General features: G+C 39.5%; 1 protein-coding gene and 1 pseudogene across 3 annotated transcripts; both read left to right on the top strand.

Annotated features, from left to right (window-relative positions):
* The first annotated feature begins 4,957 nt into the window (after positions 1–4,957).
* On the top strand, positions 4,958–8,658 carry LOC121748373 (annotated as a pseudogene).
* Positions 8,659–9,315: 657 nt separating this feature from the next.
* Positions 9,316–15,428, top strand: LOC121748371 (plasma membrane ATPase 2-like). Of its 3 annotated transcripts, XM_042142686.1 has the most exons (22): positions 10,186–10,332; positions 10,606–10,734; positions 10,805–10,924; positions 11,071–11,169; positions 11,241–11,378; positions 11,461–11,595; positions 11,655–11,834; positions 11,930–12,136; positions 12,223–12,342; positions 12,416–12,535; positions 12,611–12,733; positions 12,796–12,900; positions 12,978–13,122; positions 13,231–13,392; positions 13,477–13,715; positions 13,800–13,832; positions 13,933–14,014; positions 14,109–14,269; positions 14,384–14,569; positions 14,650–14,832; positions 14,916–15,094; positions 15,174–15,428. In XM_042142686.1, the coding sequence occupies exons 2-22, from the start codon at positions 10,702–10,704 to the stop codon at positions 15,268–15,270; spliced, it is 2,847 nt and encodes a 948-aa protein (XP_041998620.1). In that variant the 5' UTR covers positions 10,186–10,332; positions 10,606–10,701; the 3' UTR covers positions 15,271–15,428. The 3 variants fall into 3 exon arrangements, with proteins under 3 accessions (XP_041998619.1, XP_041998620.1, XP_041998618.1); XM_042142685.1 differs by lacking the exon at positions 10,186–10,332 and adding an exon at positions 9,316–9,415 and having other exon boundaries at positions 13,231–13,715; XM_042142684.1 differs by having other exon boundaries at positions 13,231–13,715.
* Positions 15,429–15,860: the final 432 nt, after the last annotated feature.

The following is a 15,860-nucleotide window of genomic DNA, read 5'->3' as shown; positions in this document are numbered from 1 at the left end:
CTTTTACCACAACTTTTACCAAAAAAAAGGAATGTTGTTCATGTAATTCTCAAGACTCAAGAGTGTAAAAAGTTCCACAATTTATACATCACGCCAACAAGGGTATATCCACATGGGAATAAAGAGATGTACAGTTGTCCCAAAAATTAGTATAGTATAGCACTAGTACTATAACTATTCACTCCCAATTTTAATTTAAAAGTTCAAATATATATACTCCACACTTCATTAATATACTAATATGTATAATAAAAAGATATACAGTACACGAGAATTCGATAAATAGCAAGAGAGATGAAAAGAAGTAAAAAAAACGAAAGTTGTTGCGATCTGCTGTTACATGTGGATGATGACACGCTGCAAACTACTTTGATGCGGTGATGACTATTCCACCTACATCATCTCATGGTCTTTATATCAATTAGCGTATCTCAAATTATAAATCTTGAGATAATGACATGCTAAATCGTATATTTCATTGGTTGACTCTGTGATTTAAGAAGGTATGTATTGTGTTTGGTGTGGTACTGGTGTATCAGATATTACCCACTAGTCGACGGTTAGGATCCATTAATCAATTATTTGGTGCACCTACACCAACTTACGCCGTCACACCTGCTCAATTAAGTAGAGTATTTAAGGAAAACATGTTTACGCTAACTTTTTCCAGTAAAATTCCAAATAAATGTTCTTATTCATCCACCAACAAAATCCTAAACATATTCTACTATCAACTTCAAGAACAATTTCTTATTTCTCGCAACAACTCAAGTCATTCCACACGACACTTCGTCAAACGAAAAAAATAAAAATAAGAGATCTCCATAGTCAATTATTAATTTGTTTTACTATTCCCTCCCTCCCATAAGAATATGCACTTTTTTTAGTCCATCTCACTAGAGTATGCACTTTTCAATTTTAAAAACGTTTTTCTCTCTGATGGGGTGAGACCATTCTCCACTAACAATGTTTTTAATTACTTTTTCTTTCTACATCTCTCTTATTTTATCAATTTTACACTAAAACCCTTGTCGGACTCAAAGTATATATTCTTTAGAGATGAAGTGAGTGTAATATGAAAAATGATTGCATCAATTGAGAGTTACCAACTTCTACGCGCAACAAAACATTACTAAGAAAGCCTAATAGTACATCTTTGTTGGATAACTAAAATAATAACTTTCAGACTTTATTTTTTCCTAATTATAATATTCAACATGCATGTTTAATTTACCAGAAGAAAAACATTTAAATCACAAAAATAGCATCAAATGATTGTTGTATTTCACACAATACACACACTCCTTATACACATTTGACATTAGCATCCGCAGCGGTGGCGAAAGTCGCCACCGCCGTTGGCAAGGCGAAGGACCGCCACCGCTGCAGCCGCGCCGCTGGCACGGCGCTGCTCGATGTATCGAGCACGTCCGTGCCAGTGGACGCACACGTGTCGCCCTCCCATTCGTCAACGGCATAGCCGTTGAGTTTAAAATTTTTTTATTTTTTTTTTAAAATCGGTTTTTTAATTAAAAAACCGATAAAAAAAAATTCACTTCCCCAAAAAAATATATCCGTTTATAACCATTTTTTACAACTTTTTAATTTTTTTTTCATTTTTTTTACCCCAAAAATACACACTTTCATCTATAAATATCCCCAATTTCACTCCCAAGAATTCACACTTTCACTACACAATTCTCATCATCATTCTCTCATCTCCATTCTCATCTTCAATCTCTCATATCCATTTTCATCTTCCTCTCACACCCTACAACACCACTATGTCCGGTCACGACGACAACCCAAGCGGCTCCCACGGTTGGAACTCCGAATGGTTCGGTTCGCAACCGTTTCCTAGTCCGGATACGGAATATTCGGCCCCTCCTCAAACCCAAGATTCGGGCGTTCCGGGTGGCTACCGGCCATACCCGGTCGACGACCAAGGTGGCTCCGATGGGCGATACGGGTGGACTCCGGAGCCTAGGCCTCCCTTCCCTTCCCAAACGCAGACTCCTCCATCTCGCGCCGGTGTCCGCACACCGTACTCACCGGCGGAGATGGATAGATTGTTCAAGTCGTACTTGGAAATCTCCGAAGATGCGGTGGTTGGCACGAACCAATCCGGCGATCACTTTTGGTGGCACGTCTCTCGGCAGTACAATGCAAACCGGCCGCCGGGAACGATCGAGCGCAACGAGAGTATGGTGCGCAACTGCATCGGCCGAGCCAACGATGAAATTGGCAAGTTCAACGGCTATTTCCTCCAGGAGTCGCGGAATGCCGGGAGCGGGCGGAGCGAGGTCGACATCATCACTGCCGCGCTGAGCACCTACCAATCCATGAACGGTAAGTCGTTCAAGTACCTTAATGTTTGGCAGGAAACGAGGACGCACCCGAAGTATCTGGGAGGCGTAACATCCTCCTCTAGCGGCTCCTCCAAACGCTCACGGTCGGCATCCCTATCCGACGCTGGCGAAGAAGTGGCTAGCCAACTCGCCGAAGCTAACTTGGGTAGCCCCGACGCCGGACCAAGCGGTTCCCGACGCCGACCGCAAGGAAGGAAGAAGGCGGCGGCCGAACGCCGTCGCGCCGCAACTCCATCTGCCCCCGCTCCCGAACCCGCACCCTATGTTCCACCTCCACCCCCGAACAACTCGTTGTGGACCCTTTTGGCCCAACTCAATATGGCCGATAGGTCAACTATGACCCCCACGCAACTTCAAACGCACGAGTCCATGATATTGGGTCTCCAAAAACAATTGGGGTTGGTGCCGCCGGATGCGTAGTCTTCCTCGGGTAATATTAGCCAATAATTATGTAATTTTTAATTTTTAGGAGTTTAATTATGTAATTTTTAGTATTTTAATTATGTAATTTTTAATTTTTAGGATTTTAATTATGTCTTTTTATTTTATTTGTAATTTGTAATTTTTATTGTGGTTTTTTTAATGAATTTTAGTATTATGAAAATGTTTTTGTGTAATTGAATTTTATATTAATTGTGCTCGTCCTTGCGGAAGAGCACAGTTGTGGGTGTTGTGCTCTTGCCAGAGAGCAGGCATGAATAGTACCGCCCGGGCCCACAACCGTGCCGCTGGCAAGAGCACGGTTGTGGGTGCTCTTACACCCATATTAATGAACTCCCTCAAATATTATAACCAATATATAGTAAAATCGATCGAATTCAAATCCTAGCTCAATTAAAAAAGAAACAAAAAACTTGTATCTAAAAGAAAATCTAATATATTCCTTGTTCTGTCCTTACTCAATTAATGATTATTAAAATTCCACGGCATTCGGTATTGGAGACTTGGTAGTCAAAATGAAGAATCAAATTTTAATTATAAAAACTCGATTTCTCGTTTGTGTCAATGTTTTTTGTGAACTGGAAAAACACCTTGACTTTGACTCCTTCCGTCGTTAAAAATGTCAGTGGACCGAGTTTTAGTCGATAATTACATAAATCATTAATTAAGCTAGCATTTCACCTATTAGAAATTTTGAACTAATTATGTGCTTACTGATGCTCTCGATTCGACCTACTATCAATAAATATAAAATAAATTATCTTCGTATAGTAAAATATTTCAAACACGTTAGACACCAATTAACATTGTATATACAATGTTTGTTAATAAATCTTTACTCTTATAAAAATTGGGCAAACAATGCTCAGAATTCAGATTCCAGTTGTTAAGTAATGATAGTTGTCATACGGTATGACATATAAGTCCTCGTAATTTTGAGTAACACGAGATTTTAGGAAATGTTGTTAGGTGCAATAAAGTAGAGAGAAGAATGGTAGTTGAATAATTTAATGAGGAAATATGAGAGATAAGGTTAAAAATTAAAAAATGATTATCTTGAGTGGAATAAGCAAAAAAGAAAAGGTGATCATCTTGAATAAAATGGAACGGAGAGTGGAATAAATAAAAAAAGGAAAAGTGGTCATCTTGAATGGAACGGAAAGAGTATATTGACATGTATATAAGAGTGTCCACTATGGAGTGGACGCGGCTATAGCCGCGAGGGTGGGCGGGGGACGGACGGGCTATAGTGGCGAAGTTGTCCGCCCCGGGGGCGGACGCGGCGAGAGACGGCGGACGTCGGATAGCCAGGGGCGAGGACGCGGCGGGGGGGATTTAGCCGCGCCTATAGGCGCGGCGACTATAGTGTCGGACACCCACCGCGGCGCTGGCGACGAATTTTCAATTTTTTTTCTCTACAAATACCACTTCCCACTACTTATTTTTCACAATTTTCTAAAAAATCAGGCGCGACGACTATAGTGCCGGACACCCACCGCGGCGCAGGCGACGAATTTTCAATTTTTTTTCTCTACAAATACCACTTCCCACTACTTATTTTTCACAATTTTCTAAAAAATCCATCCATTTTAATTACACCTGATTGAAACTAAAAATATTTTAAAATGAAAATTGATTATAAAATTTAGGGACTATTGGAGGTGTTCACTATAGTGGCGAAAATAGAATTTTGGGGTTGTGGACAATAAAACTGAGGCTATGAAAAAAAAATGGGGCGGGGCTATTGGGCGTGTCCGCGAGACTCTAAGTCGTATCACTTATGAATTATCCCGGCCAAAAAGAGTTTGGCATGACTATTAATGCCACCGACTAATAATTTGTTCTTTTATTTCGCCGATCAACGAAAAAAAGCAATTTAACTTCCAATTCTTGGAACATGACAACAATTTATTGCATACGTTGCATTGATTAATATCCACCACCCTTTTCCTACTCTACGACGCATATTAATTTGGATCAATTAATTCCAACTCCAAATTATGAATGTATTTTAGGTACAACTTACAGGATAAGATGATAAATTCAATCAATTTGTTCAAAGATAATACTGCAATATATGATCCAATTACACAAAAATGTTTTTTATATCAACAGTTATAAATGTAAAGCGAAATATACAAATCAAATGTGAAACGAGATTAGAAAACGCAATGCGCCAAAGGCCAAAAGCAAAACAATAATTAAAATTCTTAAAAACAACACTTTTCCACCAAAATTACAATCTTCTTCCACCACCACCACTGACGGCGGCGCTGCGAACTCTCATTACTTCAGAACTCTTCGACCTCAAAACCCTCATCCATGGGGAATTGCAACGCGTGCATCCGACCTCCCGAAACGGAGCCCCCAAATTCAAAACCCCAAACGCCCAAACCCCGCAAAAACCACCGCGGCGAGCACTTCCCCAATCCCTACTCCCGATCCCCTGCTCCGATTCGCGTGCTGAAGGAATTCATGCCGCGCACGCGGATCTCCGACAAGTACGTCCTCGGCCGCGAGCTCGGCCGTGGCGAGTTCGGCGTCACCTACCTCTGCACCGACCGCGAGACGCGCGAGGCGCTCGCGTGCAAGTCGATCTCGAAGAAGAAGCTCCGTACCGCCGTCGACGTCGAGGACGTCCGCCGCGAGGTGGCGATCATGTCGAGCCTGCCGGAGCACGCCAACATCGTGAAGATGCGCGCCGCCTACGAGGACAGCGAGGCTGTGCACCTCGTGATGGAGCTCTGCGAGGGCGGCGAGCTCTTCGACAGGATCGTGGCGCGGGGCCACCACAGCGAGAGGGCGGCCGCCACCGTCGCCAAGACCGTAGCTCAGGTCGTCCGGATGTGCCACCAGAACGGCGTTATGCATAGGGATTTAAAACCGGAGAATTTCCTCTTCGCTAACAAGAAGGAGAATTCGGCGCTCTAAGTCATCGATTTCGGCTTGTCGGTCTTCTTCAAGCCTGGTAGGTTTGCTATCAAATGCTAATTATGATCGATAATCTCTAATTGAAAATTGGTGAAACCTAATGGAGGGGATTCAAATTTTATGTTCAATTTTATAAATCACTATCTCTGGAATAAGGTGAAAGGTTTTCTGAAATCGTGGGAAGTCCGTATTATATGGCGCCGGAGGTATTGAAGCGAAACTATGGACCTGAAGTTGATATATGGAGTGCTGGAGTGATTCTGTATATTCTATTGTGTGGTGTTCCTCCGTTTTGGGCAGGTATACTCTTCATTTCATTGTCTCTTCTCGTTTTGATTCGAATCTTAGAGCCAATAAGCAGGACACCACATGAGATATTGCTCTGTTTGTTTCTCAATGCAGAAAGCGAGCAAGGTGTAGCGCTTGCGATTTTGAGAGGCGTGATTGATTTCAAGAGGGAGCCATGGCCACAGGTTTCTGAAAGTGCCAAAAGCCTTGTTAGGCAAATGTTGGAACCAGACACCGAAAAGCGTTTGACAGCCGAGCAGGTTCTTGGTGAGTTTGTCTAATATTTTCAAACCACACTTTTATAGAAAAGTGAGACAGGTAGTGCTTGTGTTATCCATGAATACTTTGATTGCGAATAATTGTGAGCTTGCATGCTGAGGAGGAAAAATGAGACAGTGAGAAAAATTATCTGATTCTTTTAAATTCTATTCCATAAAACATCAAAATCAATAAATAGTACTCTCTCATTTTCATTTAAAGTGAAGCATTTCTTTTACGACACATGATTTAATGTAGTGTTGTTTAGTTCGGTAAGTGGAGAGAGAATGAAGTAGGAGATAGAATAAAGTAGAGAGTATGGTGGCTTCATCTTAGATATGTGTCACTTTGAGTGGAACAAAAGGAGTAACTCTCAAAGATCTGAAAGTTTTGAGCTAAGAAAGTCATTTTTTTGCGCATCTACTTCCTGCACTTCCTGATCGGAACACACTGTTCTATCCATTCTCCTAAACTGTTTGTCCTAGTGAACATGTACTGGTGTCACCCTAAATTTCTAGCAATTCATGGAAAGGTTTACTTGTTCATATATCACTTGTCTATAACAGTTTTTTTGAAATGTAGGAACCATATGGATTATTAATTGATTGAGATCTAGTTATATGAAAATAAATTTAATGCAAAGATGTATGTTGGAGTTAAAAATGAGTATCAGAGCATATCATAGTTTGCTAATCTTGCAAAACAAGAGATGAAATTTATGCAACATCTTGTTTTTGTGCAACACTTCTAACATGTACTATGTGGTTTTGAGCAGAGCATCCATGGATACAAAATGCGAAAAAGGCTCCAAATGTACCTTTGGGGGATATTGTAAGAGCAAGACTCAAACAATTTTCTGGAATGAACAGATTCAAGAAGAAGGCTCTGAGGGTAAGCATCTACCTTATGGATTGGTAAACTTTGATCTTGTTATTGCAAACACAAAGTTCTTCCTCAGCAGTATACTAAATTTAGGAAAATGATTATTGGTTATCTACAGCCATATATAAACGTAAAACTGAGACCTGATGTTGCTTAGTGACGGATGCATGAGTTAGACTCTGCCATTTTTTAAAACATTTTTTTAATCTTTAGTTACTTCACTCTGGTAATGATAATCTGATCGTAACGCAACTGTGTAGGTAATCGCGGAACATTTGTCTGTTGAAGAGGTAGAAATAATTAGAGATATGTTCGCATTGATGGATACTGATGATGATGGGAAGGTAACATTTGAGGAACTAAAAGCTGGTTTGAGGAAAGTGGGTTCCCAGCTTGCAGATCCTGAGATAAGGCTGCTAATGGATGTGGTGAGTATCCAAATCTCAGTCTTGAAAGCATCAACACCCCTCACTGTTAAAAACTAGAAATATTGGCCAATGTTGAATTTTTTCTTTTAGAATCAGATGTGAATTTATGATAACCTAGTTCACTCTTATCTAGTGGTATAGAAAGTTTTGCTCCCTGAAACCCAGATTTTTGCAATATCTTTATCCTTAAAACCCAGATTTTTGCAAGTGTCCTAACTCAAGAACTCATCTCTAAATTCAATAGGCTGATGTTGATGGGAACGGTGTGTTGGACTATGGAGAATTTGTGGCTGTTACAATCCACCTACAGAGGATGGAGAACGACGAGCATTTCCGCAAAGCATTTACGTTCTTCGACAAAGATGGGAGTGGGTACATAGAACTAGACGAGCTACTAGAAACTTTAGTGGACGATTCAGGTGAACCCGAACTTGATGTACTTAACAACATCATGGACGAAGTTGATACTTACAAGGTTTAAGACCCTAATTCTTGCCATATTCTTTTATATCCGTAACTAATAACTGAGTGCTTATTATTACAATTGGCAGGACGGGAAAATCAGCTACGATGAGTTTGTGGCAATGATGAAAACAGGGACGGACTGGAGAAAGGCCTCGCGACAGTATTCGAGAGAAAGGTTCAAGAGCTTGAGCTTAAACTTGATGAAAGATGGCTCTCTACAGCTGCAAGATGGTTTTACAGGTCAAACTGTCGTAGTTTAACATTTTCAGTTCCTTGTATTCATTCGGTTACTGCCAATCCCACCCGTTGCTGCAAAGCTTGAAAGAAAACCGGTTATTTATAGAAGACCCGAGGCTTCTGAAAGCGGAGGAGGCTTGAGGACGAGACTTGTTGTGATTCTGTATTCTTGGTTCGCGATGCTTCGTTGGTGGGAAATGGGTTCGATGAGCAGAGGAATTTTCAGTGTAGATAAAGAGGTTGTGCCCATGTTTGTGCTGTATATTTTAGCAATCTGTATACTCTCTCTCACATGTGTGTGTATATGTGATTTGAAATGTAAAACGTTGATTCATTTATTCAATGATTTATTGCAATAATCTCAGGCCAGAATCTCCCGTTTTTTTCTTCTAAATATTCATATTATTAAGATAAATTGTCAAATAAATCATGAAGTTGGTCAAATTCAGGCATGTTTATATTTTTGAAAATCTGAAAATTAAATCACAAAGTTAATATTTTGCAAGTATTCCGTTTGCCTCCTTTCCAGTCAAATATATGATGATGCCCCACTTGCAAATTTCACTACAAATAAGGTGGATGAGATAATTACTAATTTTTCATCTTCCATGATTTAATTTTTAGATTTTAAAAAGTGTGGGATATATCAGAATTTGAATAGTGATTTATTTCGGTATTTGTCCTATTTATTTATTCTTGATATGGGTATAGAGAACACGTAGAAGTAAATCAAAATTAAAAGAGCAGATATGTATGATGAAAATTCTTACTTGCGTGGGAATCCAGAGCAGATATGGATGATGGCAATTGGCACGTCATACTTCTGCGAGAATTCTGGAGGATATATTTATAAAATAATTTTTTTCTCCATATTTATGTTTATTAAAATTAAAATTCTGATGGAATAAAAAAAGATATACATTAGTTTTCCAGATTATGTTCATGTTTATAAAAATTTTAATTATAAATATGTGATCTGCATTAAATATTTTCGTACTCTACAGATAAAAGTTTTTTCTGTATTGCGACCAAAAGATCGGAGGAGAGAGGAACCAAACTCGAGTAGAAGGAGCAACCAAGTCATCAATCATTGGAGATCATAATTTTATTTTAAAGGTATTTGCCACTATTGTTAGCAAAATTGATTTTAGGATTTATCCTTGATTAATTTGCGGTCTAGATGATAAGAACATTAAATCGAATGCATGTAATAAATGTATACTGATTATCTATTCTTGCTACTTTGGAGTATTGATTTATTTATTTCAGAATGCAACTTTTTAAACTCAACTCTTGAAATCTTGTTGTGCAACACATGAACAATATAGACAACTCTTGCTCTTCCACTTTTAAATTCCTTTAGATATTAGTAGAATTATTATGGCAGATGATGATAAAGAGTCGTTTGGTAAACTAGTAGTACAAAATCGAATTACTGTATGAAATAAAAACCCATCGACCTAAGAGAAGAAATCAAATTTTGAAAGTACGAGAGATTGTACGGATGCAGTGCATGCTAATGATATGGACAAATGTCATATACCATAAATTATTTTTGCATGCCCTCTCTCCCTATTTATTTTTCCTAAATTAAACATGTTATTTAAATTTGTGATAATATTATTATTAGATTTTGATGTTTTTTATTCAAACTATCTCTAAATATGATATACTGTTTTTGAATTTATTTCGCTCACCTGATTCAACTTATTCAAATTTTCGTGGATAGCATTCCTCAGTTAATTGATTATTAGACTGTCTAATTTAACCAATATTAATTGGTAATTAAATGAAATATTTATTACTAAAAGATATTAATGGGCGAAATAGAGATTCTAGCCAAAATAATCGCAGTTCCATTTAAACGGATTGTAAAGATTTGGAGAGGAGAGAGAAAGAGATGGCGGCTATTGCGGTTATTTTTGCTGGCAAACTGCTATTCAGTTTCTAGCTAGATCTTTTCAAATCCAAGCTCTACTTTAGCGTTATACATAACTTAGAATCCATTTCACTTTCTTCATCAACACTGGAAGGTAAAAGTTAATTGACATCCATGCTTACAAATGAATGTTTGGTTATTAGTTGGTAGAGTGTGTTTTTAACTTCTTCTGTTTCATCAATTTCGTTGAGAAATACTCACATTTGCTTATGCATAAACAATGATAACGGAATATGCATCACTGCTTGTAGATTTGGAGCTGGTGGGCTCGTCTCATTTTCTGCTCTCTTCAAATTCGCCTTCTTTTAATGCTATAAATTCCTAATTTTTTAAACTGGTCTGCGTTTGACTTCGTTGTATACTGCAGAAGTTCTAATTGTCCATGGCGTTTCTTGAACTAGCTTCTTGATTCAAGAAACATTTGGTCTTTGTGAAAAGGAGTTTTTACTGGCTTTTTGCGAAGATGGAAGCTCTCGTGAACGAGACAGTCGATTTGGTAATTGGGAGTTTTATCCATTTATCTTTATTTTTTGAACTTGCTTGCTAATGGTATCGTGTGTGTGCAGGAACACTGCGCCATTGATGAGCTGTTTCCACATCTGAAATGTACCAAAGAGGGCCTCACTACTGAGGAGGCTGAAGAGAGGTTGAACAAGGTTGGATACAACAGACTTGAAGAGAAGAAGGTGCTCATATTTTATTCAAATTTTCTCCTTCATTTCTTGGCATTTTAAGTCAAACTTGCATCACTACTTCTTTACTTTTATTAGCTTGTTTAGCATATGTAGCTATGAGTCTTGATGATATACTTATGGGATTTTGCTTGCTGTAGGAGAGTAAATTCCTCAAGTTTTTGGGGTTTATGTGGAATCCTCTTTCATGGGTTATGGAAGTGGCGGCTATCATGGCAATTGCCCTTGCTAATGGAGGAGTAAGACATTCTTTCTAGGACAAACTCTTTTAAGGGTGCTTGCTTTCTGATCCTTGATTTTAACATGGCAGGGAAAGGCTCCGGATTGGCAGGACTTTGTGGGTATCATCACCTTGCTATTCATCAACTCGACTATTAGTTTCATCGAGGAGAATAACGCAGGCAATGCAGCAGCTGCTCTCATGGCTCGCCTTGCTCCAAAAGCAAAAGTTCGATCTCTTGGAAACTCTCGGTTAATAGTAACTGCACATTTGTGGGTTTTTTGTTTGATCCTGTAGTTATTTTCTGAAGGTTCTTAGAAATAGGACGTGGAGCGAGATAGAGGCTTGCGAATTGGTGCCTGGAGACATTGTTAGCATAAAGCTTGGAGATATAGTTCCTGCTGATGCTCGTCTCTTGGAGGGCGATGCCCTTAAAATTGATCAGGTGTGTGTCAACTGCATGCACATTTTGTTTTATTGTAGTGACTGATCTCGTGTTTGCAGTCTGCTTTGACAGGGGAGTCCCTTCCTGTGAACAAGGGTCCAGGAGAAGCAGTTTACTCTGGTTCTACGTGCAAACAAGGAGAGCTCGAAGCTGTTGTTTATGCAACGGGTGTTCACACCTTCTTTGGAAAGGCTGCTCACCTTGTCGACAGCACTAATCAAGTCGGGCACTTCCAAAAGGCATGTTGCATTATTGAATGAGTACTCTTTATAGTATATTTTGGAACAAAAGTTGTTGCTAATCTCCTTTCATAATTTTATTTCTCTATGCTCAGGTTTTAACTGCGATTGGAAACTTCTGCATATGCTCCATTGCGGTGGGGATGGTTATAGAGTGTATAGTGATGTACACTATTCAACACAGAAAATACCGGGCTGGCATCGACAATCTTCTTGTTCTCCTCATTGGAGGAATTCCAATAGCCATGCCAACTGTCCTCTCTGTTACAATGGCGATTGGCTCCCATAGTTTGGCTCAGCAGGTTTTCTTGATTCTTCGGATTTATATATTGGTTTAGTGTTTACTCAACATACACCATAATGTAATGATATGTGCATATATCTGCAGGGAGCTATAACAAAGAGAATGACTGCTATAGAAGAGATGGCCGGGATGGATGTGCTTTGCAGCGACAAGACAGGGACCCTCACTCTGAACAAGCTTACCGTTGATAAGAATCTCATCGAGGTAGGCTTGTGCTCCTCTCCTAATGATTTGGATGCGTTTGTGCTTCTATACTGATTGAACTTCTTGTCCTAAGGTGTTTTCGAAAGATGTTGATGCTGATATGGTTCTTCTGATGGCGGCTAGAGCCTCTCGAACAGAAAACCAGGACGCTATAGATGCTGCTATTGTAGGAATGCTGGCTGATCCGAAAGAGGTAGCTCTTGTCACTCTGTCTGCCTCAAAACTAGAAAGTTTTGCAAATCTTGACTTTGAGTAAGACTGTGAACAGGCACGTGCTGGAGTTCGAGAAGTGCACTTCCTTCCTTTCAACCCCACTGACAAGAGAACGGCATTGACTTACATAGACAACGAAGGAAATTGGCACAGGGCTAGCAAAGGTGCACCAGAGCAGGTATAGTTTGTCACAGTTCATGCCTCTTTTCCTTGTTTCATTAACGGAACATGCATTCGCAGATTCTAAACCTTGCACACAATAAGTCTCACATAGAGCGAAGAGTTCATGCTGTGATTGATGATTTTGCGGAAAGAGGTCTGAGATCACTTGGTGTGGCATACCAGGTATTATTCATTATGCACTACTGTGCTTTTATCTCCCGATACTATGTATTGAACGAACTATCGCACATTATTTGCAGGAACTTCCAGAAGGAACGAAAGATAGTACTGGAGGACCATGGCAATTCATTGGTCTAGTGCCTCTCTTTGATCCACCTAGACACGACAGTGCAAAAACAATAAGAGAGGCATTAGATCTTGGAGTCAATGTCAAAATGATAACTGGTAAGGCTTCATGTGATATTACAAGCTTGATTGATGATTATGTATTTAGGATGTGTTATAATGCAGTTTATCTTTTAACTTAGATGATAAATCTGTCTGTTGCAACAGGGGATCAGCTTGCAATAGGAAAGGAAACCGGCCGAAGACTAGGAATGGGGACTAACATGTATACATCAGCTTTACTGGGCCAAAATAAGGATGGATCGATTGCTACTCTGCCGATTGATGAGCTCATTGAGAAAGCTGATGGCTTTGCTGGTGTCTTCCCAGGTAATGACTCTCTCTCTCGAATCCTAATCCTAATGAATGCATTCTCAAGTTATATGCTCATCTTGGATATACTGGACTGGTCAGAACATAAATATGAGATTGTAAAGCGCCTGCAAGCTAGAAAACACATATGTGGAATGACCGGCGATGGAGTGAACGATGCTCCTGCTCTGAAAAAGGCTGATATCGGCATTGCTGTAGCCGATGCAACTGATGCAGCACGCAGTGCTTCTGACATCGTCCTTACTGAACCTGGACTCAGTGTCATCGTCAGCGCTGTTCTGAGCAGTCGAGCGATCTTCCAGAGGATGAAGAACTACACGGTAAAACTCTTGTTTGATAGTTCAACCGTCCACATATACTTGCTTCAAATATTTCACCAATGGAAATTTCCATATTTTTGACAGATTTATGCCGTTTCTATTACAATTCGTGTTGTGGTAAGTTATTATTGATGTTAGTTTTCCAGCATTATGAAACTTCCTTGTTGCTACTTTTCACAATGCTGTAGTTTGATGATATTCCATTTCCATGTATCAGCTTGGTTTCATGCTGTTAGCCTTGATATGGGAATTCGACTTTCCACCTTTTATGGTTCTTATCATTGCAATACTCAATGATGGTTAGCCCTTTACCATCTGCACTATCTTCGACTATTCACACGTGAAGTCTCTTTCACTTTACATTTTCTCCTCGTTGTAACTTATATAATCAAGGTACTATCATGACTATATCGAAAGATAGAGTTAAACCATCACCTCTGCCAGACAGCTGGAAGCTCTCCGAAATCTTTGCAACTGGTATCGTTCTTGGTAGTTACTTGGCATTGATGACTGTCATCTTCTTTTGGACAGCGTATAAAACAGATTTCTTTCCCGTAAGTTCGTTCATCTCGTTGTTAAGTTATACATAATGTGATCTATAGTAGTAGCTGTGCACACATATACATTGGTGTAGTTGCTAATATTCTTGTCTCATTTTTCTCTGGCAGCGCGTGTTTGGGGTGGAAACACTTGAGAAAACTCCCAACAGCGACTTCAGGATGCTTGCTTCAGCAATATATCTGCAAGTAAGCACCATCAGCCAGGCTCTGATATTCGTGACAAGATCAAGAAGCTGGTCGTTTGTTGAGCGCCCTGGTCTGTTGCTCGTGGCTGCATTTGCCGTTGCCCAACTGGTTAGCAATTGTTTGATCATCATGCAATTGCAAATCCACTATTACATAATCTTGATCATCTTGTATCGCCCGGCTTTCAGGTTGCTACTCTAATCGCGGTATATGCAAGCTGGAGCTTTGCAGCAATTGAAGGAATCGGTTGGGGCTGGGCGGGCGTGATCTGGCTATACAACATCATTACATACATCCCTCTCGACATCATCAAATTCTTCACGCGTTACGCTCTCAGTGGGAAAGCTTGGGATCATGTTCTTGAAAGAAGGGTAAATTTCAATATATCTCAGCTCTCTTTATAGTTTATACACTTTTTCAGTTATGTTAAGATGGTTCTTTTCTCGCGTTGCAGACTGCTTTCACCAGACATAAGGATTTTGGGAAGGAGCACCGCGAGCTTCAATGGGCCCGCGAGCAGAGAACCCTTCACGGGCTGCAAGTGCCGGACACCAAACTTTTCAACGAGATAAACAATTTCTCCGAGCTCAACCAGCTCGCAGAGGAAGCCAAACGAAGAGCTGAGATAGCAAGGTAACGACGATACGATTACTACTTAATTTTTCGTCAACTCCAGACATTCTGTTATCTCACATTGTGTCGTTGGGCGTAGGATGCGGGAGCTGCGCACGTTGAAAGGACACGTTGAATCGGTTGTTAGGCTCAAGGGTCTGGATATTGATGAGATTAAGCAAGCATACACTCTATGAGAAGATGATCCAGTGAATCTGCCTTTTTCTTATATTTGGACAAGTTTATTTTTTTTAGAAGTTTATTCTTTTTGATTATGAACATTTAGTCTAGACATTGGCTATCATGTTACAAGGTTTTTTTTTTTTAATCATACATGAAGCCTTTTTCAGACTTACTTTTTCTCTTCCGAGTTTGTTTAGATTATTTGTTTTCTTCCAAATTTACGTTTCTCTACTTGCTTCTGTGTTCCGCGGTTATTTAGACTATTTAACTTTATTTTCTAAATAAATCTAGGCTTTAAAATATACTCCTAACTCCATTCCATGACTTAGTTTAAAAGCAAACTGACACTCCAATCACATAAAATAGAAATAAAATTCAGTAGTCTTGACATATTATTATTGGGTGTTAAGAGCTTTCTTTGTGTGAATTTAAATTCTGTCTACTTCAATGATTTGAAAAGTAACTAAAAAGAGGCGTGTTTAATTGGAACAAGGTATTCTCTGATCCATGAAATCCTAGATGGGGGCTACTTCTAAAAGAAATTAAAGTGGTCTCTCCCCCACATTCTTTTATCTCAATTATGACAAATCTTGATACAAAAAAC

This window comes from Salvia splendens, chromosome 9 (genome assembly GCF_004379255.2).
Source record: "Salvia splendens isolate huo1 chromosome 9, SspV2, whole genome shotgun sequence".
Classification (NCBI taxonomy): Eukaryota; Viridiplantae; Streptophyta; class Magnoliopsida; order Lamiales; family Lamiaceae; genus Salvia; species Salvia splendens.
Note: the sequence above shows the minus strand (reverse complement) of the source record. Positions and strands in the feature narration are given on the sequence as shown.